At 43.0% G+C, this 24,831-nt stretch overlaps 1 protein-coding gene across 1 annotated transcript; it reads right to left on the bottom strand.

Moving 5' to 3' along the window:
- Positions 1-6: 6 nt before the first annotated feature.
- Positions 7-24,158, bottom strand: MEIOB (meiosis specific with OB-fold). The gene is made up of 14 exons (XM_072348909.1): positions 24,070-24,158; positions 10,544-10,619; positions 6,966-7,023; positions 5,719-5,850; positions 4,881-4,953; positions 4,400-4,595; positions 3,786-3,886; positions 2,637-2,689; positions 2,437-2,532; positions 1,919-2,020; positions 1,667-1,820; positions 1,318-1,501; positions 826-912; positions 7-482 (listed from the first exon to the last, which is right to left on the bottom strand). The coding sequence occupies exons 2-14, from the start codon at positions 10,610-10,612 to the stop codon at positions 360-362; spliced, it is 1,428 nt and encodes a 475-aa protein (XP_072205010.1). The 5' UTR covers positions 10,613-10,619; positions 24,070-24,158; the 3' UTR covers positions 7-359.
- Positions 24,159-24,831: the final 673 nt, after the last annotated feature.

A 24,831-nucleotide genomic window follows, 5' to 3' on the forward strand; every position in this document is an offset into this window, starting at 1 on the left:
ATTTGAGAGTGGGTCTTTATTTACTTAAGCAACAGAGAAGTAGCACAGCAGTATTACAGCAGTTAAAAAACAAAGTTCAGGAGATTCATCTTGTACTAATTGCTATTTCTGGTTTTTCTGAATTTCCCCATATTTCCCAAACAGTGGAGAAGGCTTCTACCTCCCTTCTGAAGGGCTGAATTCAGTAGAACTAACTTTTCTTAGGCTGTGGACCTATTACACCTTTCAAAGTATAATCACCTTAAAAACATCACCACAGAAGCCCAATTACAACAAGTAGTAATGCATATTCCTTAGCAAAATACCATGACAACAACCTTCTACCTCTAAAAACGTAGTGAAGAAGTGGTCTTTTGCTGTTACCAAGCCACGTGGTGCAGCTTTTTTCCCAGCAGGCTCTGACTTGCCTCTATAGGATTTGCTAGTTTGCATGAAAGTAGATTTACTTTCAGACCAGTTCTCCAGTTGGGTGACAGGGTAACCTGCAAAAATCAAGGACTTTGTTTTTACTGCTGTATCAATGACCAGATATTATGCTACGTTTATCTGCTACTACCAAAGTAAAATGCTTTTCTGAAAGTAGAAGCAGAGGGCAGAGTAGATTGAAGAGTAAGAACAGTTTTGCTAAGAAGGGAAAGTGTTAAACCAGGGAATCAGCTCAGAGTTATCCTAAAACAGGCAGTTCTATGAAGAAAAAGGGGATAAAAGTACAAAAACTGATGCTTATTCTGAAAAATTCAGCAGAATTGACATGGAATTTTTCAGTATTAAACACGCTGCCTAATAATGATTTAAAACAGTTGCTGTTTTCCATTAGATACCAACTTTAAAATAAATCTTGCTCCGTTCTAGAAGAAGCTGCCATTTCAGTGCAGTCCTCTTGTCTTCTGCTAGAGTGAGGAACTCCTGGACCTATTAATGACATGACATCACTGAACACTTCAGCACATAGCTGCAACATCTCCGCCATAAAATGGTGATGAAAAGAGGATTTAATGCATTTTTAAGCTGTACTTTTCAGTTTTAACATAATGTTTGATATACGTACATAGACAGTCAGATAAATCACAATGAATTGCAGGGGACTGCAACCATCTTCTCTGAGAAATGTTAATTAATGAAAGTGGTATTCTGAATAGGGTATTCACTCTTATATTTAACATGTTTCTTCTTATTAGCAGCCAGTGACTTCTAAGTTTTTTTACCAACAGGTATATGAAGAACATACAGACATATGAAGAACTGTGAGAGGTGTTTGTAAGTTTCATTTCATCTGAGCTATGGAGCATAAGAGCAACGTCATTTATTTCTACTTACAGTGCAGCCCAAGGTTTCCTCAGCTACGCAGTCAGAGAGGTAACAAGAATAAAGAGTGCCTGTATGATCTGTCAGATCAACGAGGATGTCAAAGCTCACAAAGGTTGACTTTGAATCCGAAGAGATGTCACCACAGAAGGTGCACATGTTTGACGTTTCATTCATCACAAAACGGCACACTGAACTGCAACACAGAAAGGTAATTAGAGCATGCATGTAGTTCCTTCTTGCTTCAGCCTGTTCTTTAGGCTGAGATTTCCCAACTAAATACCGTTCTATCTAATTTGGGTCAAGGGAAGAAGAAAAAAAACACTTTTAAAATACAAATTTAGAAGAAACAGTTTCTTACCATCTGTTGCGAATAACTTTAGATACATTATCATCAATATCCAGCATGGAAATGTAGCCATAAATAATGCCAAAGACTGGTTCAGTTTTTCCATCGCTCTGTAAAGCTTTTTCTTTCAGCTGCTTCACAGTATAAACATCAACTATAGTCTCCACTACAGATTTAAAAGATACGTAAGTCTAAGAAACAAATAGCACAGAAGAGCAGCATTATCCAGCTTTCTAAAGTCAAAGGGTTTGGATCCACACTTACAGTTAATGGATTCTTTCGATTGCTCCTCCATTTTGTCATGCAAAGCTCCTGATTGTGCACTCTCTCTTATGAAGCTGAAGAGAACATTTGCTTCTGCAGTTTCTTGAAAACCAAAACCATTCATTTTTAAGTGATGAATATATGTCATATACAGATAGATAAAACATTGTATGTTATTACTTGTTTAGTTCAGGTAGAACCAACGTCACCTCTCGTGGAATTAGCCAAGAAAAGTGTTTCTCTTTTTAATCTTTAACCATTAGCAGTACATAGAATATGTATACATTCATATATTCCATACAGTGGAATGTATGAAGGCTGCGCAGATACAGGTAGATAGACAGATAGACAGACAGATAATAGTATTGTGGAAACCAAAAGCTTGGTCACTGTACAACAGACAAGAAGCAGGAAGCTTTCTGAGGCATAGTGGTAGAAGTCAGACCTCCAATGGATTCATTCATGCTTCCAATCTGTGGTGATTACTAATATTAAAGCAATACTTCAACAGCTCTTACCTGGATTAGTTGTAATGATGGTCTTTGATATCACAGTTGCAGTCATACAGTTCCTGAATTTGTCAAAATTTACTCTCACGTCTGATGCAAATATTACTGGGCACAAAAGAATTAAAAAATCTGTTACTTTAGAATATTAGAATACAGATTGCATTAGGATCTACAGGGGAAAAAACAACATCAAAACCAGAACATTATACCTGTTTCTCGTGGGATCCAACTCTGTGCAAGCTGGATAGATTCATTGTCCCAGCTAAACCAGAAGAAGTGAATGTGTCAGAACATTTCTGAAAAAGCACTTTTAAGTACAAACCTATTAAATAATACAGCTATAACTAAATTGCTCAAAGGGAATGATTGAAATACTGTGTTTATCCGTGTGCATTTAGTTCACACACAGCCAGGATGCTCTCAGTATGGTCCAATACAGACCCTACTTAACCCCATGCCAAGTAAGATAAAAGAAAGGGTTATTGGGCTGTTCAAAATCAATATCACACCTGGAAAAATACTGCATGTATTTCAAAGTTGTGCATCAAGTAATTTCTAACTAAAGCAAATCAGAGAGAAGTAGCTGCTTATCATCTGAGCTGTTTCTCTGAGAACAAGTTGTTTGCTGACATCACTAGACCAGATGTTCAGCCAGCTTTCCAACACTGGAATCCTTGTAAATGGTGAATCAGACTAGAGTGAGGTCAGTAGCAGCCCTCAACAACGACCATTTGATGGTTAGGTCCCTTGATAAAATCTCATGCAGTTCCTCTTAAGTTTGAATGGCAAGAATACTGCCAAAGCACAGCCTTGTTCTGCTTTTAATTAATCCCTACAGAAAGATTTCAGCTCTTTTTGCCTGGCATTGCTCGGCCACCTCTTCACAAATGGCCTCTGAAATATCTTCACTATCAAGTTGTTCATTGCTCAAGGACTTCCTAAAAACCACACCTGTCTCCTCTCCACTTCCCAGTCCTGTTTGGCTTTAGAAATGAAGACTATTACACTTTTTATTTATTTATTTATTTTTCCCTTCATTACTTTGTGGTAGAATTGAATGAACTTTGCAAATGTTTTTAAATGCCAGGTCCTGAATTAGTGCAAAATTCTCAATAAAAATAAAATAAAACTATTTGGAACTAAGCATCCTTTGTTAGTTGGCAGTCTGTCAGTAAGTCATAAAACTAGACATGTAAGGTTACTCTATGGAGACTTTTTAAAGCCTATTTAACATGTATTGCTGCCTCATCACTGTTACCACACAAATGACAATGCACGTCAGACAGTATCGTAAGCAGTATGCATTTAATTCTTTACCTGCTCTTGCATTAATTTTAGTAAATTAAAACATATTTTACCATATTATTGGAAAAGACATCTCTGTTTCATCGTAGAGCTTTACTTCACACCTCTGACCTTTTCTTTTGTCTGTAGTTATAAAATACTTTGGCTCACCAACCTTTAAAGACACAGAGGATTAATCTGTAAGAAGTAATACTCTCAGTGTTTAGGAGTATAAAGTGACAACTTAGAGAACAGATGACTTTAAAAGTGATAGGAGGGGGGAAATATACACAACTAAATAAAACCTATACACCCATACGTATAGGTTGTTATAAAATTATACATATTAACAGAAGTAATTTACTTCAAGATAAAGAGGCACCTTTTGTTTTATAAAAATCAGCAGTTTATATATTTGCAAGTTATCTACTTCTTTCACATGCATGAATTCAAAGACTACTTATTTAGAACATGTCCATTCCCTTCGTTTCCTCCCTTGTGTTGTAGATGAAAACTTCAAGTAGCTTGGACTTCAAACCAGTTGAAATTACTGCCAGCCTAAACAACAGTGATCCCACTCACTGAGTCCAAAATTCAGTACTCACATTTCAGGCAATGCAGTTACCCCTGCTAAAAAACACCGGTCTCTTGTGGCATCTTAACTTACTGACATTATAGCTTAACTTACTGACATTACAGCTGCAAGCACGTTAAGAATTCTTCCATCAAGGCTCTGTCCATTTGCGGTGATATCACCCAGTGAATAATAATCCTGAGGGTCCTTGACAGGTAGGTGCAACAGAGAAAGTAGTTTGGTGTCCATTTCATAGCATGAAGAAGTTTTGACAACTGAATGATTTTCACTGATCAGTAATTTGTAGCAGCTAGATAGTAGGCACACGTACACACACAAACACACACAAAAAACATCAATTAACATTTCATTTAACCAACTCGTTAACAATCTAGAATGTTGATTCAATTCATTTTCCTTAAAGCTGGATACGTATTTCAACTTTTCAACTGCCATAAAAATAAAAATTCGTGTAATTAAAAATATGTTTTATTTTGAGATTGTTTGACCACTGCTTCTACCAATAGCTCACTGCTGCAATGAGCTGGCAATGAAAGGAATTGCTCTTTCTGGAAAGTCTATACAACACATTTACCTCGGAGTTATAGGGTTGAATTTTTCTTCCTTTTCTCCTTCCTTTGACTGGACTAAAGGATTTTCAATTGTAACTACAATCAAACAGCAGCGAGTTAAGTTAGAACACTGAATATAAATGCATGTAAAGAGAAGGAGCTTTAAAAATGTAGTTGTTTCCCAGGTAGCATATGGAAAAGAACATACATGTGCAACAGCTTCTGTTAAATGCTTTCATTCTGAAAGCATTATCTGGCCATACAGCTCACATTATAGCCAGAGTCCCATAGGAGTCTTCAAGACATTTAATGGAAACAAAATGACTATAAGTTGCTGTGTGCATAGTCTTCATAGTCACAGCTTTCATTCAAAAGCTGCATTGTGGGAAGCAGTCTTTTCATTAATGATATAAAAGCACAGACTGTAACTAAATAGAAGGTATTCCTTGTGTTTGTTTGTTACTTTTTTAATGAACAATCATATTCATACCTATAAGTAACGAAGGCAAAGAAAAACACTGAACTACTCTGCAGACTTTATTTTTCATACTTTATAATAATGTAATGTAAGAATTTAGACCCATTTAACTATAGGTGAGATGTGGGTGGCTGCATTCAGTGGGTTTGTATCTGCTCTTTCTGCTGACATATTTACTGGTTTTAAATGTAAAACTTAGAGATCTTATTCCATTCCTCTTCATACTGAACGTAACTGAACAATTTGTTTCCAATTAAACTGTTTTCCATGTCCTCTGAGTAAAATATAGTAAAACCACAAATACATAACACTGATTTACAGGGTAGGGGGGAACACAAAAACACATTCAAACAGAAACATGTTAAGAATAAACTCCTACTCACCACAGTCACCAACTCTGAAGCTTTCTGAAAGCGATCTGATATATTCTTCTCTGCCCCAAGAACTGACATTAATAAAATAAGTTGGTGAATCACGAATAGTGAAACCGAACGTGTATCTTTCAGACCCAATGTCTGCAAAAACAAACACTACCGTTAGCATTCACTAGCACACCTTGGTTTCAACTAGGTTCGATTCTAAAATATACGTATAAAAACTATTGCTCCATGGTTTTGATGGATTCTGTCATAGAGAGCCGCTGTCCTCAATGAGAATACCACTAGAGGTCAGCAGACTTGTCTCATACGTCCTAACAAAACATTCAGGTGGGTGAGAACCTAATGGCTGTGGGTTACAAGCACCATCACAGCTGATTATTTGAAATGAATAAAAGAAAGGGTTTCCAGCTCTATGGAAAGTTCATCATCAAGAGGGCATTCGTGACTCTCAGAAACACTGCACTCCATCTTCTCTTGCAGCAAAATAACAAGGTTTGTTATGGATCATACACATCTGCAAGATGTCATTTTTCAATTATCTGCGCTGACTGTAGAGCCATCTGCAGGCTGTAGTTTTGTGGAGGCATCAGTATGAACCACCACAGTTTCCAACTACATGGAATTGTTTCTGATGAGGATGACTTCCCTCCAGAAACTCAGTGTCAGAGCAGGCTGGCTCAGCACAGTGACAGTAACGGGAGAATAACTGAACACTTTGCACAGAGCTGGAATAGCTGCAGCCAGATACTTCCAAGCAGTCTGTGTTGTCCCCAAGCTATAGATGCATTGTTTAATTAACCAATTAACAGTGTATTAACAATGCATTATTCCATCTTTTTCTTTATGAATATCCAATAATAATATTAATTTGGCATTGCTCAGACCGTAAATTACTTCTTGCACTCCTTAAGGAAGCCCTTCAACATTTCTATGAGAGAATGAATAGGAACAAACCACAATCAGCACCAGCAGTACGCGTGGTAGCAGTGTGTTCAGACTGATACATTCCTCTTCAGACCCTGAAATACTTCCTTGCTGGAATTTTTCAATATGAATTCTGATACTCTTTAGCCAAATTAATACTGCTCTCTTTCTTCTTGCTTCCCACCCCCCACAGTTTTGGGGGGCATTTCTATTCTATACACTTTAGACAAAGAGGTCTGTTTATCATTTAAATATCAATTTCAGTCAAGCATGCCAAAGTATACCACATAACAAAATGAAGTAAAAAAGGTTTTAAAAGACTCTACTTTTTCTGTCTGGAAAGCTTCTGACATCTGTTTTTCCAATAACCACACCGATTACATTCTAAAAAATAAAAAGATTATAGAATAAGAGTATTGAACACAGATGGATATGATGAATTAGATTTCATGGGCTTGCACTCTACTGATGATAATAATCATATTTCTGACTGGTAATCACTTTAATCTATTTATTCCACAGTACCACATGAACAAAGGACTAAAACATAAACATACAAGGTTACTTTAAAAAACATGATTAAAGATATTAAAAGAACTACATCTGTTTCTGTTTGTAAAGGCAATGAGTGGACAAAAGTTCACCCAAAAACATTCATAATTTTGCCTGTTTACGGCACCATCTCCTCAGGTAGGCACTAATATTGTTGTTTCATGCTTTGTGCACAGGCCTCAGAGCTCCTTAAACCTGTTATGAAAAGGCTGGATAGAATTTATTTCACTGTTATCCCTGCTGTCACCACAGAGATGCACATTTGCACATCCATGGGGACGGCCATTTATGCCACCCTCATCTTAACAGCATACATTTCTACAGGTGCTTTGTCTCTTTCAAATGACCACAGTGAGACCTTAGGCAATAAACTTTTTTGATTATGAAAAGAAAATTAACCTTACTCTGCTTTGCTAAACTTTTGTTTATTATGATAAAGCTACGCAGTCTCAACTGCAGAACTGCTGGGAACATTCACACAGCAAGAGAGATGTCCTATGCCATGAACAACAAGGCAGGTAAAAACACAGTGAGTGGCCCAGAAAAGCATGACAAGCAGCAGTTTCTTTGTAAGGATTACAGAAATATCACATTTTTATAGTATGTTGATGTAGATTAATGTGGAATAATATATAATAATATATATAATCTATGTGATTTTTTTATTTTAAAGGCTCAGTGTGAGAAAAGAGCACAGAAGTGCTTGTCTGGGAACTTTGCCTGGTAACAAAGACTGGAAGAGGAGAGTGTCATTAAAATGCAGCATAAAGAGAGAGGTGGAAACACAAAAGGCCCTGAGGCTACAGAGCTTTTTCCACTTCTGACTTTCATAAAGTAGCATTACACATTTATTTCTCAGCAGATTATCCTAATTGCCATTAATTCCAAAAGGGATGAATGGAATGAAAGGAATGAAACCATTAAGTGTACTGCATCTCTTTCACATCACACAAGTGAGCTTACCTGCCCTACTCCACAACTTCCTTGTCCCAGCAGGGGAAAGATAGCAGTCAATTAGCATGGGGCAGTTCGGCAATTTGATAAGTAGCACACACTGAATTTTGCACCTATTCACAAAGCATTGCAATCTGACTGACCTCGGGACAAATATACAATACCTAAATGCACTCAGATGTCTAGCCTTGTGATCCCTGTTTACTTTGAATCACTAGATGGAGCAAGGTCACTGTGTTATCCCATCCTGCTGGACACCAACTCATTAGAAGGATGCAGGCATTAACTGTGTAACATCCTAGTTCTTCTGGCCTTTCTATAAATGAATATTTTCTATCTATCTAGAAGATCTGGTGATTTAGATTAGAATTTCATTTTTCTATTTTTTTTTTATTTGCTTCTTAAAATATATATATACATTTCAGTTAGATCTGACTACAGAACACACTCCATCACACTGCTGGTCTGAAGAACTGATATTTAAGATGACTTTTCACATGAACTATGCTCATGTAAATCTGCAGCTTCCAAAAGAGGTCTCCACTGTATATAAATATATTCATTGTTCTCTTATTAGTACAAAGCCTGCCCAGCAAGCTGACAAATGGAAGTTATCTGGCTGAAAACTTCTGGGGGAAGGGAGGGTGCAGGAGGGCATAAAAACTTTCAGAGATCATTTCCTTGATCAACTTATTGTGCAAGTATACAAGCATTGCTTTTGCCAAAAGAGGAGGAGTGGAACATGCCTGGCAGTAAGGAGCAGACCATGCTGCCTTTTTTGGCAGAGCAGTGCTTGAGACTACTCGACCAAATCAAGACACTACAGCACTGTAACACTGCAAGTTTCTTACAGCTCTGTCTATTTTGCTTTTAAAAAGTGAACTGCAAAGTAAAAAATTATAGGATTTAGATACGTAGTGATCAGTCTATCTTAAGATACTGGTAAGCTACCTTACTAAAAATACTCTCCTGTACATTTGCTAACTGCAACACTCAATATTGGTCTTATTTGTACTAATTAAAGCTTTTAACCGAGTCAGTGAATCCCTGTATTTGGGAGTACCAGTGAGTGACAGACTAAATGAATTTCGTTGGAGAATGGGAGTTTCTAAACAGTTGAAAAGAACACACAATGCCACTGCGAGAGCATCTAAAACTCTCTTCCCTTGTTCATTTCTCTTCTGTGATATCTCTTTCGTTTGTCTAACTAAAACAACTGTTCTTCTTCAAAGGAACAAAGGGCTAAATTGTCCCTCTCCAAATAAAAAGCTGTGGGAATAGGAAAACTTGTTTTCAGCTCTTCACAGCACATCAGATCTTCTGTTGGACGTACAGTTCTGTAGGCACACATCTACTTCTTGTTGCATGGAGAGATGCGTCTGTAATGTGTGTGGGAGTGCAGCTTCCCTATTTTATTCTTCAGGCATTAAGTTCCTGCAGCATCAAACACTCAACAGACCTTAGAACTAGTGGGCTAGACAGAGTGAAGATTGGGAGACATTGCAGAGGGAGCACTGTAGCCTTTTCCCTCCTCTTTTAAAACATGATTGCAGATAGAAAAGAATGAAAAAACTGGGCCCCCAGACTTTCTAGCTATAATTCAACCATCTGAAATCCAAAAGAGAAAACGAATGAGTTACACAGCACACTCCTTTGTTCAGCTCTTGCTGCTGGGAAGATTGTTCTCATTTGTGTCAGGAACAAACAAACAAAAGAAAATCATACAGACGTTCAAACATCTGCATGAAACTACCAAGTACAAACCTCTGCAGTTTGCCAAGTTTACTTTTTGGTTCACCCTACACTTCTGTACTCCCACAAGCAAAGTTTTTAGCTCCTTTGATAGCCTGACAACTGCAAAACCTGCTTTTTGTTCTAAAGAAACAGTCCTATCTGAGATGTAATTGTGAGATTTTTATCCTGTTTAAACACCGTACCATTCAACAAGAGTTTTGTGTGAATAACTAAGGACTACATTAGTTAGCTCAGAGGGATTGAGCACACAAGTAAAAACTTCAGGACTGGGCCTTATGTTCATAGTTTGCAGTGAAAGACTACTGTAGGTTACAGATGCATTGTGACTGCATAATACTGACTCTGTACATGCTTTACTAATTCAGCATCCATTTAAAACGTTACAAAGAAGCCTCAGATTCTTTCAGACACTGAGTTGTCTAGTCAATATCTATAGTTGTGGTACCCACATACTATGGACAACAACAGCATCAATTTTCATTTTCCTGGTTTATACACAAAGAAAGTAAGGTACTTTATATCTAACAATTATACTAATGCTATTAGTATCTAAATACACGTCAATTACATAATTTTGCAGTAATATAATACAGTCATATACAATTTCGCTTGAGAACAAAAGTACTATGTCACTGAGACTTACAGGACGAGCAAGATTTGGATGCAGATCTGAAAGGGCAACAAAGTCCCGTGTTGAACTGGAATAAGCCATTCTCTACCTGTAATTTGAGAAAATTAATTTAGATTTTTTTTTTTTTAAAAAGATCTAAACAAATCGTTTAAAACTATTCATAGGAGGAATAACAAGCAGATTTTGAACACAAACGTTTTGGCCTAAATAGCATGTCTTCAATAAAAAGTGTTTCAAGCTGCCTGAAGTAAGACAGTTCTTCATTGTTTGCATTTGGCTAAGGAATCCTTATAAATTGTACTGCTATCTGTGCTTCACACAAATGTAATTTTTTCCCAAAGCATTAAATAATTCCATTAGCACAAACCTCTGACAAATATTTACCCTCTTTCTCTTGTCTGGGAAATCCGACTGAACTTATTAAGGCAGCTCGTTATATAGAAGGCTATTTACATGGGAGGAAATGTAAGTGTTGCACTGAAAACCACCATAGCTGAGTCTTCAAATTTAACATTACTACTTTAAAACATTTTCAGGCTGTTCCAAACCTTGTAGCACAAGTCTTGAATGGATTTCGTATCTGTGCACCTGGCACCCTGTGTGAGAATTGCTAAGCACTGTGTCTGTCATTGGCACAGCGATCTATCTGCTAGAAAAGCAGGCAGGCTCTATAGAATGTAAGCATTTCTATGAGATTATGAAGTGGCTTCGCTAAAAAAAGAATTTAAAACCAGACTTTCACAGAAAGTTACTTAAAATCTGCTTTATAAAAGCCACTCAGCAGCGTGTCACTCAAACCCATGCTTATTACATGGAAGAACTGATGTTCACTAATGTAGTAAAGTCAACTATCCCTTCAAGGCACGTCACTCTAAAGCAGTTCAACATCGCTGAATGCTATACCTCACACCTCAAGTGAGTCAGCTGGGAATCACTGGGACCATATGCATCAAAAGACAATCAGAAAGGCAATTAAAGATTTAAAACACCACAGGCCCTGACCGGGGGAGCAGCAGCGCCCTGTTGTACTGATTTATCCTCTCCTCAAAGGCAGGAGCTGAGCCCCGAGCTCAGCCAAGGGAACTGTCAGCACCTGCTCAGGATCAGATCTTCTTCTGAGACAAAAAAAAAAGACAAGATGGAATTCAGAATAAATTAAAAACACTGAAACTTTTGGCACCACCACCCGTCCCAAAATGGTGTCTGGCAGCAGAAGAGCTGGCTCTCTCAGAGCTCGATGCTGCAGAGGTTTTCCTCACGTGGGTCCAGCATCGCCCTCCCTCCCTGCCCTGCTCTGAGCAACACATGGCTGCTGGCCCCACAGTATTAGGGCAGGGGAGCTGGGCAGGAGGAACACTGACATGGCCTCACCTGAGTCTGCAGATGTGGAAAGAGAAACAGAAACCCAAGAGCGGAACAGGCCACTCTGAGAGGAACAAGAGACAAAATGGCGGAGGGTGCCAAAGGCGGGAAAAAGCCAAGGCAGACATGAGGGCACTACCGGGACCTCCCGAAACAGCAGCCAAAACAAAGCCAAAAAAACACTGAGGATTTTCACCTACCCAACTACAGGAGCTCAGCTTCAGCTGAGAACCATTCACTGCTTATTGTGTTTTTTGGGGTTTGGGGTTTTTTTTTTGTATGTGTCATTGTATTGATTTGCACATAGCGCTCCTGGGTTTTCAAGCTGTACACAGGACCAAAGTGGGTCATTTTGATCATTTATATTGCATTATAAAATGATACATTTGTTAAAATCGATGCTCTTCACTTCTGTGTCATAAAATATTCTACTCTTGGTCAGCGATTTTACAGCCTCAAGGTCACAGCTATTGAAGTTTTTAGTGACAGATTCTCTGGGTTCACTCTGTATTACGGGATCTTTCATTTCTTCAATTAAACAGCTGTAAATGGATACCACCTGTGCTATCGTATTTATCGCGTCACTAAAGTCCATGATAATTGCACCTTGCTGATGACAAACACATGCCAGAGAACTGACAACTTGGGTGCTGGGCTTTTTAGGACACGTTTTATACAGTAGGATCTATAGCTCTAACATCATTAAGTATGTTTAAAGTCTCTAAAAAACAGGAAGAGAACACGCCCGTGGCTCATTTTTCTGTTAATTCCATTGTGTTCAAAGCTAATGAACAAAAAGCAGACAATGAATATGGTGATGTGACCCTAATCAAATAGGAAGAACATATGCTGGATAATGCTGCCGGAGGTACAGGCCTCATGCTTACCACCATGGCTGCAAGGCAAACCACACACACACACACACACAAAGAAATACACTGAAATGAGACCTGCAGGGTCTGCACTGCTGCAGAGGGTGATCAAGGCAGGATCATGTCCCACGAGCTTGCAAGTGTTGAGTTTGGTGGGTTTTAGTGGGACACGAGGGCCTGCTTTGCTGAACAAAGTGGGAATCTGGTGCTGGTGCCCAACACAGGCATCGCTTTCCTTAGGCTTTGTCCCGCTGAGCTATTTATCTCCCAGAGGCACAAAGGACAGGTGAAACCTGAGGCTACCAGCACTGAGTCTTTCATTGGACTCAGAGCCACCAGAACAAGGGTGCTGTTGTGCATTGCTCCTCAGGGTCCCCACAGCCTCAGCAGAGACATTTAGCAATTGCCCTGCATTCTACTCCTGGTGCTCACTCCCATTTTGACCTACATTTTTAAACACAGATGCATTTCATTTTCCCATAATAGCTTCTTCTAGGATATCATTCTCAGGTATGTCCAGATGCAAGGAGCAGCACAAAGGGATGCACCCCTCCGGCCACAACACAAAGGCATCTGAGGGAGTGGACTGAGTGAGAACTGAGCGTTTCCCTGGAAGACATGATTAGATGCCAGATTTCCAACTTACACATATTGAGACATGAATGCATGTGACCAACGCACCTATCTCACAGCAATGCTCTGACTTCTGCCGTTTGTCTGGCACATGGCACAGTGGTGACAGTCAGCAGTTTGGAATTCTATGGGTTACTGTAAGCTGCTAACATCTCTATTGGTGCTTATAATAAACAAACATCTCCAACCAGAACGTCTCCCACTAATATGCAGTATAAGCTGCTTCTCCAGGTCAGGTGTTTTTAACAACAACGCTGAAGAGAGCTTGCCAAAACAGAACTTGCTCAGCTTTACTAAAGCTTTTCTCCTCAATTAACCTCAAAAGGCTCTTATAAAATAAATCAGCATAATTATCTCCATTTGACAGCCAGAAAAACAGAGACAAGAGAAAGACTAGGAGCATTTTCCCAAGGGCCAGCTTCCATATGAGTACCTTAGGCACATCTACCCAGCCCCATATAAGCACCAGCCCCTATGGGAGGGCTACAATAGAAGATCAATATTTTTCTGATCTAGTGCTTGATCCCTGAGAGGTCTGAGTGATTTCAGCTCTCCAGCACATCAGGAGCACTTAGCACTCCGTCGATTCAATCTGTGATTAGCAGAGACTTGCCCTGTACAGCTGCACACTGAATGGTCCCTGCTAATTAGGCCTTCATGAATGGATTTATTTAAATTACACTCATTGGTATGGTCAAGGAGTGCAAATGCCATTTTGTAATTCACTTAGCAATTTGTTATGTGACAGTACCGTTTGCATGCAGGGGAAGCTATCCCTGTCTAGCAATAGGAGGGCCATTTCTGAAATCATCTTCAAAGGGATCTCCAAGGCTAGAGGAAATCAAAATATTTGCAAGTTTTACATTGAACACAGCTCTTACTTTAACATTTATACACTCTCAGGACCAAAAGAATCTGTGAAATGAAAAGGGCAGACCTGTAACAGTATGTAATTGGCCTGGCTGAATGCATTAAAAGCAGCACATTATTAAAGGTATTCCCTTTTCAGCAGCTTGGGCTGATGATACCTGAACTGGATAAGAATGGGGCGTGCTGATGAAGTAGTGATGGACATCTTTAGCAGAAGCAGTGCAGGTGCTGATGTCCCCAACAGGTGCTCAGCGTGCTGAGTGATATTTAATCTAAATTTCTTCCCATCGCCTCAGCAAGTCTTTGTTAATCTCTTGCTTTGCCCTGCATCCCCCCCATCCTGATCTGCAGCTCTGAATAGAACATCCCGGTTCTATTCCAATAGGAGTTTTTCATTCTTTGCAACCTTCTAAAGCCCAGGAAGATGAAGCAGCCTGGAGTTCTATTTGAAAATGAAAAGGAGCATGAACCATGGCTGGTTTCAGCTGCTTTGGTCCAGGGAAAACATGAAGATCTGAGGCTGATGCATCTGCAAAACAGCAGTGTGAGCACTCCTTGTGTGCATGCATGAGCCATGGGACCACACGTTGAGGGCTTAGAGTGGGATACCAGTGTCTCTCTTTTGCCCTACTGCTGACAAAGAAGAAAAAAGGCCATCTTGAAGGTGTAAAGCTATTTAGGATGTGTAAGTGCTTCCCTTTCCAGCTGTTCGGGAAAGACAGTGCTCTGAAACAACAGCTGCACACAAGACAGTGTCTCCCTGTTCTCTCTGATGCATTCACAGAAAACCTCTTAAAACCAGATCCAGCCTACTCCTTGGGCAGGGAGCTACAGCATCTGGGGTCCCTGAGAGCAGCAAGGTCTATGCTGGGGGATTGCAACAAGGCTCACTCTGCGTGGTTGGCCCTGAATGCCCACTCATCAGCAACCTCAGCTCACAATGAATTCAGAAGTAATTAATCCCTTCTGCTATGTTAATGCAATGACGGAGCAGGAACGTCACGTAAACTGGGCAAGCTCAGCAAGGAGAGCATACCACCAGCGCCAAAACATGCTGCAAAACCTGCTCATTCTGGCCACTGCTGAATTATAGCAACAAAAGAAACACCACAACTGAGATTCTCAAAACCAGGCTTTGACAGATGACTGTGGGGAAATCAGTCTGATGGTTAACTCGCCTAAAGCTGCAGAGATGAAAAGTGCTCTTTTTCTTTTCTTTATTTCATGAGACTCCAAGCAGCATGAGAGCACCCAGGCTGTGGAGGATCATCTCTCCCCTATATAATTCCAAATAAACTTAAGTGAAGTCAGTGAAATCACTTGGATTTTCCTCACTTTCCTTAAGACCAGAACTTCCTCTCTCCTCTATGACCAAACAAATGATGAATGTTTTCCAACCAAGCCCCATGAATTAAAAAAAAAATACAACAATTAAAAATAGTTTTAGTGACAGCTCCCTGACACTAGGGAAGAATGCTTTAGGAGAAGAAGAATGATATTTAGCATTGGTTGGCCGCCATTCAAACATTTTCGGCTATTGAAATCAATGAAACCAAACCCAAATAAATTATGTCTGGATTTCAGATTGATACATGTGATATTCAACAATACCAATTAGGCTGCATGGGATAGGAGCCCTCCAGCAACAGAAGTGAGGGAGAACCCTTCCAACCTTTAGTTGTTTTAGTTTTCAACCATGTCTAAAACTCAATCCCTTTTCCCCACGCATGAGTGGATCCTAAGGAAGAAAATTTGGGATGTAAATCTCACAGGCAGATCGGGATGGCTGTAAGAGAATGATGGAATCCCAGAGTAAATAACATTTTCCCCCACCACAAAATTCAGTGAACAGAACATTAGAGAAATGGAAACGATCTGTCCAAGCTAAACTTTACTGCAAAAATATACCTTTGATCTCCTGGCTGAGTGCTTGGCCCTGGAGCCAGTGGCAAAGCTCCCATTACCTCCGAGAGCCAAGACTGCTTCCAGCTCCTTCCTATAGGTAATGGCGTGTCAACATTTCCATGGTACGCCTGGCTGCCCGTCAGCCAGCTAGCTAGAAAATTCCTGCATACCAACACTGACATTTTCTGTTTTCATCTACTAGAAAAAAAAACACAAAACCTCTCCTCAAAGCCCATTCAGAATGCACAGATATGAGACCTGATCAAAACAGAACTACATCAAGCAATTTTCCCTAAAGAAAATGAACACTAGAGGTCAATCTAACAACTTGTCCCGGAAATATGTATCCCTGAAATAAAATATTACAGACTTCTTCTGTATACTGTACACCTCTCTAACTACATCCAGATTCATTGGCTTGGCAAGGCACTTCGTATCTAACAAGAGTTTGTTCTATTCTTCTGAATTTGTTCTCGTCTTGCTGTGCATTAGTATTTCCTTTCCTGCAGCTTGCCTATATGATCACTGTCCCGATTGACATGGCTTGCTAATGTACTTAACTACCCGTTTGTGAAACGAAAGGGGAAATTGGCGCTTGTGTGTGTAAATACCAGAGGCTAAATGCATCCCTTCTGCAGCCCCACTGCAGAGGGTTGTGTTGGATTAGAGACAAACGTGGGGGAAAAGGGGCAGCCACTGCCTCATGGCCAAAAGTCCATCTAACCAGAGCTGGATATACCAGTGGGTATACCCATGGCCTCAGCAGTGACCCCACAGATGACGGGATTGATGGGGCACAACAAGGCTGTGGCTTTCAGCATTCAGCTCCAGCTGCCATCTCCTTGGCATATGGATCAGTTCATGCTCTATTCATCTCATCTTCTGCACTTATGTTCTTTAGCTGGGAACTCTCACAGACTATGTCTAATACATACAGAATTGTTTTTTCCTTTGTTGTCCTTAGATGCCTAGCCTTCCGATGTTGGTGAATTTCTTCCTGCCTTTTCCCTGCTCTTACTAGAGAACTACTGCACAGCGTTACCAGCCTGCTTCAGCCTCTTCTTTACAACCTTCCTTTGTAAATCCTCCATTGCCTTTTACAGGGCTCCATTCTTATCCAGACCCAATAAGGACACCAACATAGAGTCTTCCTCCACCAGGAAAGTTAAGGGACATTCAAGGCACAGAAATCAAGTCCTGTGGAAGTGCACAGCCAGCAAAGAGCATGTTTAAGCACATTTCTCCCATGGAATCACCGGGACCATTCATGTGCTTCGCACTGAACACATGTGTGAGTGCTTTGCTGAACCACAGCCAAACACAGTTCTTCTTTATGACTGTGGGCCAGATCCTGTAGCACTGAGCAACGCTGATGAGTAACATTTATTCACACAAGCAGTCTCTGTGGAACAGGGCTGCCAAGTCTTGGCCCTCTATGATTTTCTCTTTAGCAAGCAGCCAGAGCTGAGCTCCATATGGCAGCGCCAGCTCCTCACTCAGCAGCTTGCCTGTTGCCAGCGCCTCGGTGCAAACAGCCCAGCGAGGCAGAAATGTTCCAGCCCAATCTTTGCATTACAATTACCCTTAAAAAACTACCAGGAAAAAAAAAAAAAGTGCAACTTAAGGCTTTCCCCTCTCATCTTACTACTGGTTTCCTGAGAGAAGATCCCAGTTCCCAAGAAGGCACCTTATACTCTCATGCAATCCAATCCTTGATCCAAGGAAGTCATAATGAAGCAGAGCTGAGTGGGAAACATCTTGCCATCAAGCTCACCTGTAGCTTGCCTCTAGAAGCTCTGTGTCTCTTGGCACCTCCTCTCTCAATTCTCGTCTTTAAAATACACTGCACCAGCCACAAGGACCCTCGAGATGCTGTGGGCACCCTGCCCAAGCCCTCCTAGTATCATTCAGTGAATAGCAACACTAACCAGGAACCAGCACACATCTTGTGCTTTCTCCATCCTTCTCCACCCTATTCCAAGAGGCTGGGCATGCAACTACTGGTGAAGTATATTTAACGGGGGTTAACATTTTTCAGAGGTCTCTGAAGACACCAAGCAGAGCACTGAGGAAATGACCCTACCCGATAGGATTGTCAGAACAGGGCTCTTGCATCCCTCATCACCAGGATGTCACCATCCTTCAATGCCATCACCCTCCTTGCTGAAACCAAAAAGCACAACAGCACCCAGTGCAAGTCAGGGTTAGGTCAGCCGAGCACTGGGCAGGATTAGGCCCCCACTGAAGCAAGGGTTAGTTATGCTTATGGAACCAGTCTGCATCCCTGCACCCTTAGCCTCTCCATAGCATGTGTTATTACTGCCAAATCAATATGTGCATCTTCCTGGTAAATAATTGTGTCAGTGGGATGCTAATGGTGTGCAGTACTCATGGTGTCAAGACTTTTTTTTTGTCAGCAAAGCTAAGTCATTCATTTTTCCCCCCTTCCCCTCTTGCCAAGCCTTCCCAAGCGCACAAAATGGGCTCCAGACCCACCTCCTACAAGGAAATGAGAACCAGCCCCAGAGGATCACCCAGCAAGAAGCCTCTGTTCAGAGATCTGACGCCTCTTCAAAGCTGGGGGAGCAAATGTGCTCCTACCTCCACTGATTTATGGAGAACGTCTGCGTCACTGATGCAGGGGAAATGCTTAAACACTACCAGAGGGAAGGGGAATGAAGCACTCACCGCACGCGCTGAGAGCTGCACTGCATAACCCCACTCTATTTATTATACTTTGCTTTGATATAATTAGGTCTATATTACATTCTGAAGGCAAACAAACAGCTCAGTGATGGTGCGCATGCTGCTGGGATAGATGTTCCCTAGCAAAATAAACTCTGGTGTGCTTCAGCTGGGACCATCCAATGGCAGTGGGACATGCTAAAAGCCACTCTCAAACTGCATGTGGCAGCAGGCAGCCCAGGACTATGTCCCCATGGTGTGGGAGGACTTGAGGAGAGCAGGTGGTCGTTCTGTGCCCCATATTGCCTGTGCCAGAGGCAGGGGAAGAGCCCTGCTGGGTGCAAAGGCAGAACCAGAAGGGTTTGGTTAAAGAGGGCAGAGCCCCGTGGCACCATGTGGAGCTGCTCCTCCTTTTTTCCCTGCCTCAGTGAGAGATTTGGGGTATAAATCGTTTTATCTGTTTGGTTTTGATTTCTGCTGATGCCCCAGTATTATTTATGCTCTTGAAATATAGCAGCGTGCACAAGGATAGTGTTGTGTTCGTGAAATACAGCCCACTGCCTATCCTATTTATTGATCGGAGCAGTAAATAATAGCAGCAAGTGCAACTCAACCAAAAGGGCAGTGGACATGGCTGAAAGGCTGCCCATATGCCAGGGCTGACAATACCGTACCAGCAACACTGGGCCATGGAGCAGCTCCTGAAATGCTCTTCTTCATGCAAAGCAGAGCCAAAAGAGCCCACACAGCCTGCAGGTGAGTGACAGTGACAGCTGTGCCCTGGGCTGGCACGAGGCTCCTAGTGCAGCAGGAACATGCAATGCGATGTGTGCCAACATGGGACACCCTGCGATGCTCCCAGTTGGTGCCAGAAGGGAAGCAACAACCAAAAGACAAAGGCCAGGCCCTGTCCAAGGGACACACAACCACTGAGAACTGGTTCCTGCAGCACCACACACTCCAGAGGAGCCCAGAGCCCACTGCTAGAAATGAAAACACACTACAGGGATTTTCTTTCAAGTTTGATTTGACCTCACTTGGGGAGAAAGAGGAAAGTAGTACATAACAGCCCCGTGTATAAAAGCAGTTGCTTTATTAGCAGAGTTAATGCCTGTGGCATTTACTCAGTGTCAAAATTCTTGCACTTTTTCCAGGGGAAAAGCAACAAGAGAATCTGCATAATGCTGTCCATGCAGAACTGCATCTCTCAGCTGTCCCAAGCGTTTCCCTGGGAGTCCTCTCTGCCCTGAAGCAAGAAAAGGGACCCTAGAAAGCCAAGTGTTTGGCTGTGTGGATTGAGTGTTGCTATACTGGGAGTCATTTGTCTTGGCTCAAAGGTGGAGCAACACCATCCTCAAGGAAAAGAGCTTAACAACCTTGTAGGAAGATCTGAAACAGATCTGGACCTGGTCTCAATCATGCAGCTGCCATGAACCAAGTGGGGTTGATTTATGCCAGCAAGCAAGCAGTTCCCTAGGCGCAAATCCATGCCCAGCCCTTCTGCTGCCAGAGCTGCCTGTCCTGTGATGGGCAGAGCTTATTCTGTTGATGCCATCTCCCTCAGGAGCCAGCACAGAGCTGAGTACAGAGAGAGATGGCAATGGGGACACTGCAATGCCATCTACTCTCGCTATGCTCATCCCAGTTCATCTGAGGGCAGCATCTGCAAGCAGAATGGCACAGCACAAAACAAGGAGCTGCTTTTATCAGCTCTGCTAACTCTCACCCTGGGATGAGCACAACTCCCAGGCAGCCTCTCAGCAGGACTGGCTCCTTCCCATTTATCTGGTTGCTATCCCCAAAGGGGGAGCACCCAGCACTCCACACCCAGCAGCATTGCACCCTTTCAGTACCCAGCACTGCTCAGTGCAACTGCATCCAGCCACATCCCTGCTTGGTGTATGAAGGCAGCAACACAAAAGCTCTTTGCATTCCTGGGGTCACCCCCAAAATGGTCTCCTCTTGCTCCATGGACAGAGGCAAACAGCAGCAGACACACACTGACCCATTTCCCAAGCCATCCCCAAACAGCATCTGCCCATTTCCACAGCTGAGAAACATTCCACAGTCCCAAGAAGCTGCAACAACTTCAACCCAAAGCCCCCAGCCTGCTTCTAAGGCTGAGCCCAGCCTGGGGACATCCCTGTGCACCCACTGTGCTCCCCAGCCCTGCAGACAGCACTGGGAGCTGCTTCACCTTGGCTCCATCCCCGTGCAAGAGCTGTTTGCCAAGCTCAGACTTGGAGCTAGTGATAGACTTTTGTGCTTTGGCTCAAAGATTCTGAAAACAAGAGCTTTAATCATTACTTGCTTTCATGCACCAAGAGCCAAAATTGTCTTGTTAAATACAGTAAGTGATCAGTGCTCACAGTAAAGAACATTTCAATGACGGCTTGTGTGGATAATTATTTCAGGCTTGCCTTTCTTCCCCTCTTGAGAAAAATTATGGAATGTGGAAATTATAGCACAGCCTCTCTGGACCCTGAGTCTGCTCTGCTGTTTGCAGGCATTCATCCTAGGGCAGCTGTAGCAATGTCTGTGCCTGGTTGGGTTCACGCCTACTTGCTGCAGCACTGCTGGGCACAGGAACCATCCCTGGGCAGCTGGCACCAATAATTGCATCCCCTGCCACAAAAGCAGCCTTTGCCTCAGACAGGTCTAAACAATCCCAGTTTCTGCAGAAGCTTCATTAAAGATATTTGCATGCCCAGAAAACCCTTTCTACCCATGCACAGTCCTATTTTGCTGCCCCATTTGCAGGGAGACATAGGGATGACAGGCACGGGGACACGTCACTGGAGCAAAGCCAGCAGGAAGGGAGTTGCTCTCAAGCAGCATTGCTTCTAAACCACTCCAATATGGCAAGGCAATGACAACCAGCTGGGAAAGCATTTTAAAGACCCTTAATTAAAGGCTGACTGTTGCACAAGCCCCTTTCCCATCCCCACCAGGAGTGTTTCCCAGTTCTCAGCCCCTCTATCCCTTGCACTTTCCCCCTGTTGTTTCCTGGCAGCATGCTGGGGCTGACTCCTGGCAATCAGCCCTTGTGGGCAATGGAAGTTTGCAAGCACAGCAAAAAGGAGAAAAAGTGAAATATTCTCTGTTGATTGCACAGCATGGATGAAGGCAGCACTGCTGGTGCATGTGCCAAGGTGAAGCCAATGTGGCTGCTCCAGCACCTGCCTGGGTGCTGGGAACAGCTCCTTAATCTCTTTGCTGCAGTCTGCACGCCACTGCAATACACCAGGAGCAATGGGACTGCATCAGGCCCCCCAGCACCAAGGCTTGCCTCTAACCCTGCAATCCTGCACTCAGCTGCAGGGCCACTTAGTGCCCAGGCACAAGGCAACTCTAATGGCTGCCGCTTCACACTCACAGGCACAGTGCATGACACTGTCCCATCCCGTGCCCATGGGAAGTGATGGGGACACACTTTGGGCTCCCCTCCTGCCAGGGGACAGCCTGCCAGAAGGGCCCCCACTTATTCTTTCTATTGAAATATTTTGATGGATGATGTGAGGGCTGGTTCCATTCACCAAACAGCAATGCTGTTGTGCTGCTAGGTGGAGGGAGAATGAGGGAGGGAGGACTGTGCAGCCTGTGCAGAAGAACCATACAGACATGATATGTCCCAGTGGGACAAAGCCCTGAGCAGGCTGCATGATGAATAGAGTGACCAAAGCACATCCAACTACCCTGAGTCATACAATGGTTTGTGTTGGGAGGGACCTTTAAAGGCCATCTAGTCCCACTCCCTGCACTGAGCAGGGACACCCACAGCTCCATCAGTGCTCAGAGCCCTGTCCAGCCTGACTGTGGGTGTCTGCAAGGATGGGGCACCACAACCTCTCTGGGCACTCTGTGCCATTCCTCACTGCCCTTAAGGACTGGCACCACTCCCCCTGGGACGGGATGGCTATTGGGATACACAAGCAAGTCTTTAGATCCGAACAGAAAAACAGCTTGTATTTTCAGAATGGCCCAAAGATAACTTCTTTTGCACCCAGAAATGCAAATAAACTCAATCAAGCAGTCCCACCGCTGGCACAGCACTGATGCCAACTCTACAGCAGCCTTCCCTGGCAGCAGGGCCAGACACTCATGGTGGGGACATGCCAGCAGCATGCCCCATCCCAGTTTAAACAGGAACAGCTCCCAGCAGGTTGCTCCCAGATAAATCATTTGGTTAATTATTTCAGTAAGTAGCAACTTCCCTAAAAGCATCTTGCTGCCTGTTCACAGGCTTCCAGAGGGGCCAAATACAAAGGATGCATTTGTCTCACCCTAATTCCAATTCAAACAGTGAATAACCAAACCCACAATCAGGGCACAGGTTGAATGCAGCAGCCCAGCTCCCTTTGCGCTGGAAGTGAGTGCCATGCTCTCCATGTCCTGCACACAGCCATGATGTTCTGCACCTGACACTGTTTATGCCCCACATGCAACCCAGGCTGTGCTCTGCACTACTTGGAAGCCACCACCAGGCACGTGGTTACAATTAGAGCAACCTCAGCGTGGGCATTTTCTCATCTATTGGGGAATATGGCATGAATTTATTTTATGTATTGAGATTACACCAAGATTGGAAGCAGAGAAGAGTCTGGGCGGGGGATGGCAACCCAGGGTGCTGTTGGGCTGAGCACTGCAAAGGGATGCATGTCTCCCCCAGAGGCTGCCCGCTATGCCAGCTGGACACTGCAGTACATCCCATGGTACACAGCATCGCAGCCCAGTGCATTCCTGAATGCAGGGGAAAGTAGAACTTGCTGCCCACTCTCACCATAGGAGGACAAATCCACCTCCACAAGGCATAGGCACCACCTGAGCCCTGTTAGTACAGCATAGCCCCTAAACCATACATTCAACTGAGTTGCTCCTGCCCTCCCTGCTTTACATTCACTTGCCTTTGAGCCCTGGTGGATTCCAAACCCCATTACTCTCCCATCACACACCAGAGGTGCACCAGCAGCCCTGGGGCTGAGCACTCCAACACCAAAAAGAAGCAGCAGCAGCACACCACAAGACAGGTCATCTGGAGACCTCAGGCACCAATATGGAAAACTGGTTTGCTCTAAGCACTGTGAGATGTTCCCTAAATACCACTGTGAGCAACCACACTGCCCCCTTCCCAAACATTACTAGGACTCTACCTTACAAACAGTGCAAAGGACAGCCAAAAGACAGTGTCCCTGGCTGCAGCTTCCTCCTTACCTGCCAGATCCTGTCCCAATCCAGTACACCACCTACACAGCTAGACCAGGTCCTGCAGCAAGGAGCCAGATCCCAGAGCTCCTGCATTTATTACCTCCAGGTGCACCATGGCCCTGCAGCATGAGCCCCACCTGGGAACAAGGCTTGGGGGTGGTGCAACAGACAGGGAATGGGACACATCCCTGTTGAAGGTTATAAAATGTGCTCCCAAGGCATGTCAAAATGAAAAGGGTAATTGCAAGTAGCTGCCCTTCTATGCTTCCAGGCCTGTACAAAAAATGGGAAGTTTTAAATATTTCCTTGTGGGGTTTTTTTCCTTGTCCATCCTTCGAGGTTTGGTACAAGAGAAGAAAAATGAATAAATAACAATTGTTTATAATGGAAGGCTCTTGCAGTGCTGTTCTTTCTGGCTCACGTAGCAGCTGGGACAGAGTGGGAACACTGGGGCACAGGAACAGCAACACTTTGGATAGTTAACTTCAAAAACAGAGTTGGAAGTGGAAACTTTGGTTGAGAACAAAACTTATTTCCACACTTGGCAGCAGAGATTTTCTAGTGTGGATTTCCATCCGCCTCTTGCTCTGGCAGTTCCCCCAACTAACATCCACTGGGACCTGGGGCTCAAAGGCACTGGGAGCTTTGCATCCTCCTCCCAGCAGATGTGGACACAGAGTAGAGAAGTGCCTTTGCCCCAGCACTGCCACCCAGAGGAAAACATCACCCTCCAGGCTTCTGGATTTTTAGCATTCTGAGATAGATGCA

Source organism: Excalfactoria chinensis, chromosome 14 (genome assembly GCF_039878825.1).
Source record: "Excalfactoria chinensis isolate bCotChi1 chromosome 14, bCotChi1.hap2, whole genome shotgun sequence".
NCBI lineage: Eukaryota > Metazoa > Chordata > Aves > Galliformes > Phasianidae > Excalfactoria > Excalfactoria chinensis.

What these genes read in the sequence shown, in the direction of transcription:
- MEIOB (XM_072348909.1), bottom strand. Translation starts at nt 10,612, where the DNA reads ATGGCTTATTCCAGTTCAACACGGGACTTTGTTGCCCTTTCAGATCTG. An exon ending in ATCGAAAGAATCCATTAACT is followed by an intron (nt 1,821 to 1,918) that starts GTAAGTGTGGAT and finishes TTAAATCTGTAG; the next exon opens with TGGAGACTATAGTTGATGTT. An exon ending in AGGAAACCTTGGGCTGCACT is followed by an intron (nt 913 to 1,317) that starts GTAAGTAGAAAT and finishes TGTCATTAATAG; the next exon opens with GTCCAGGAGTTCCTCACTCT.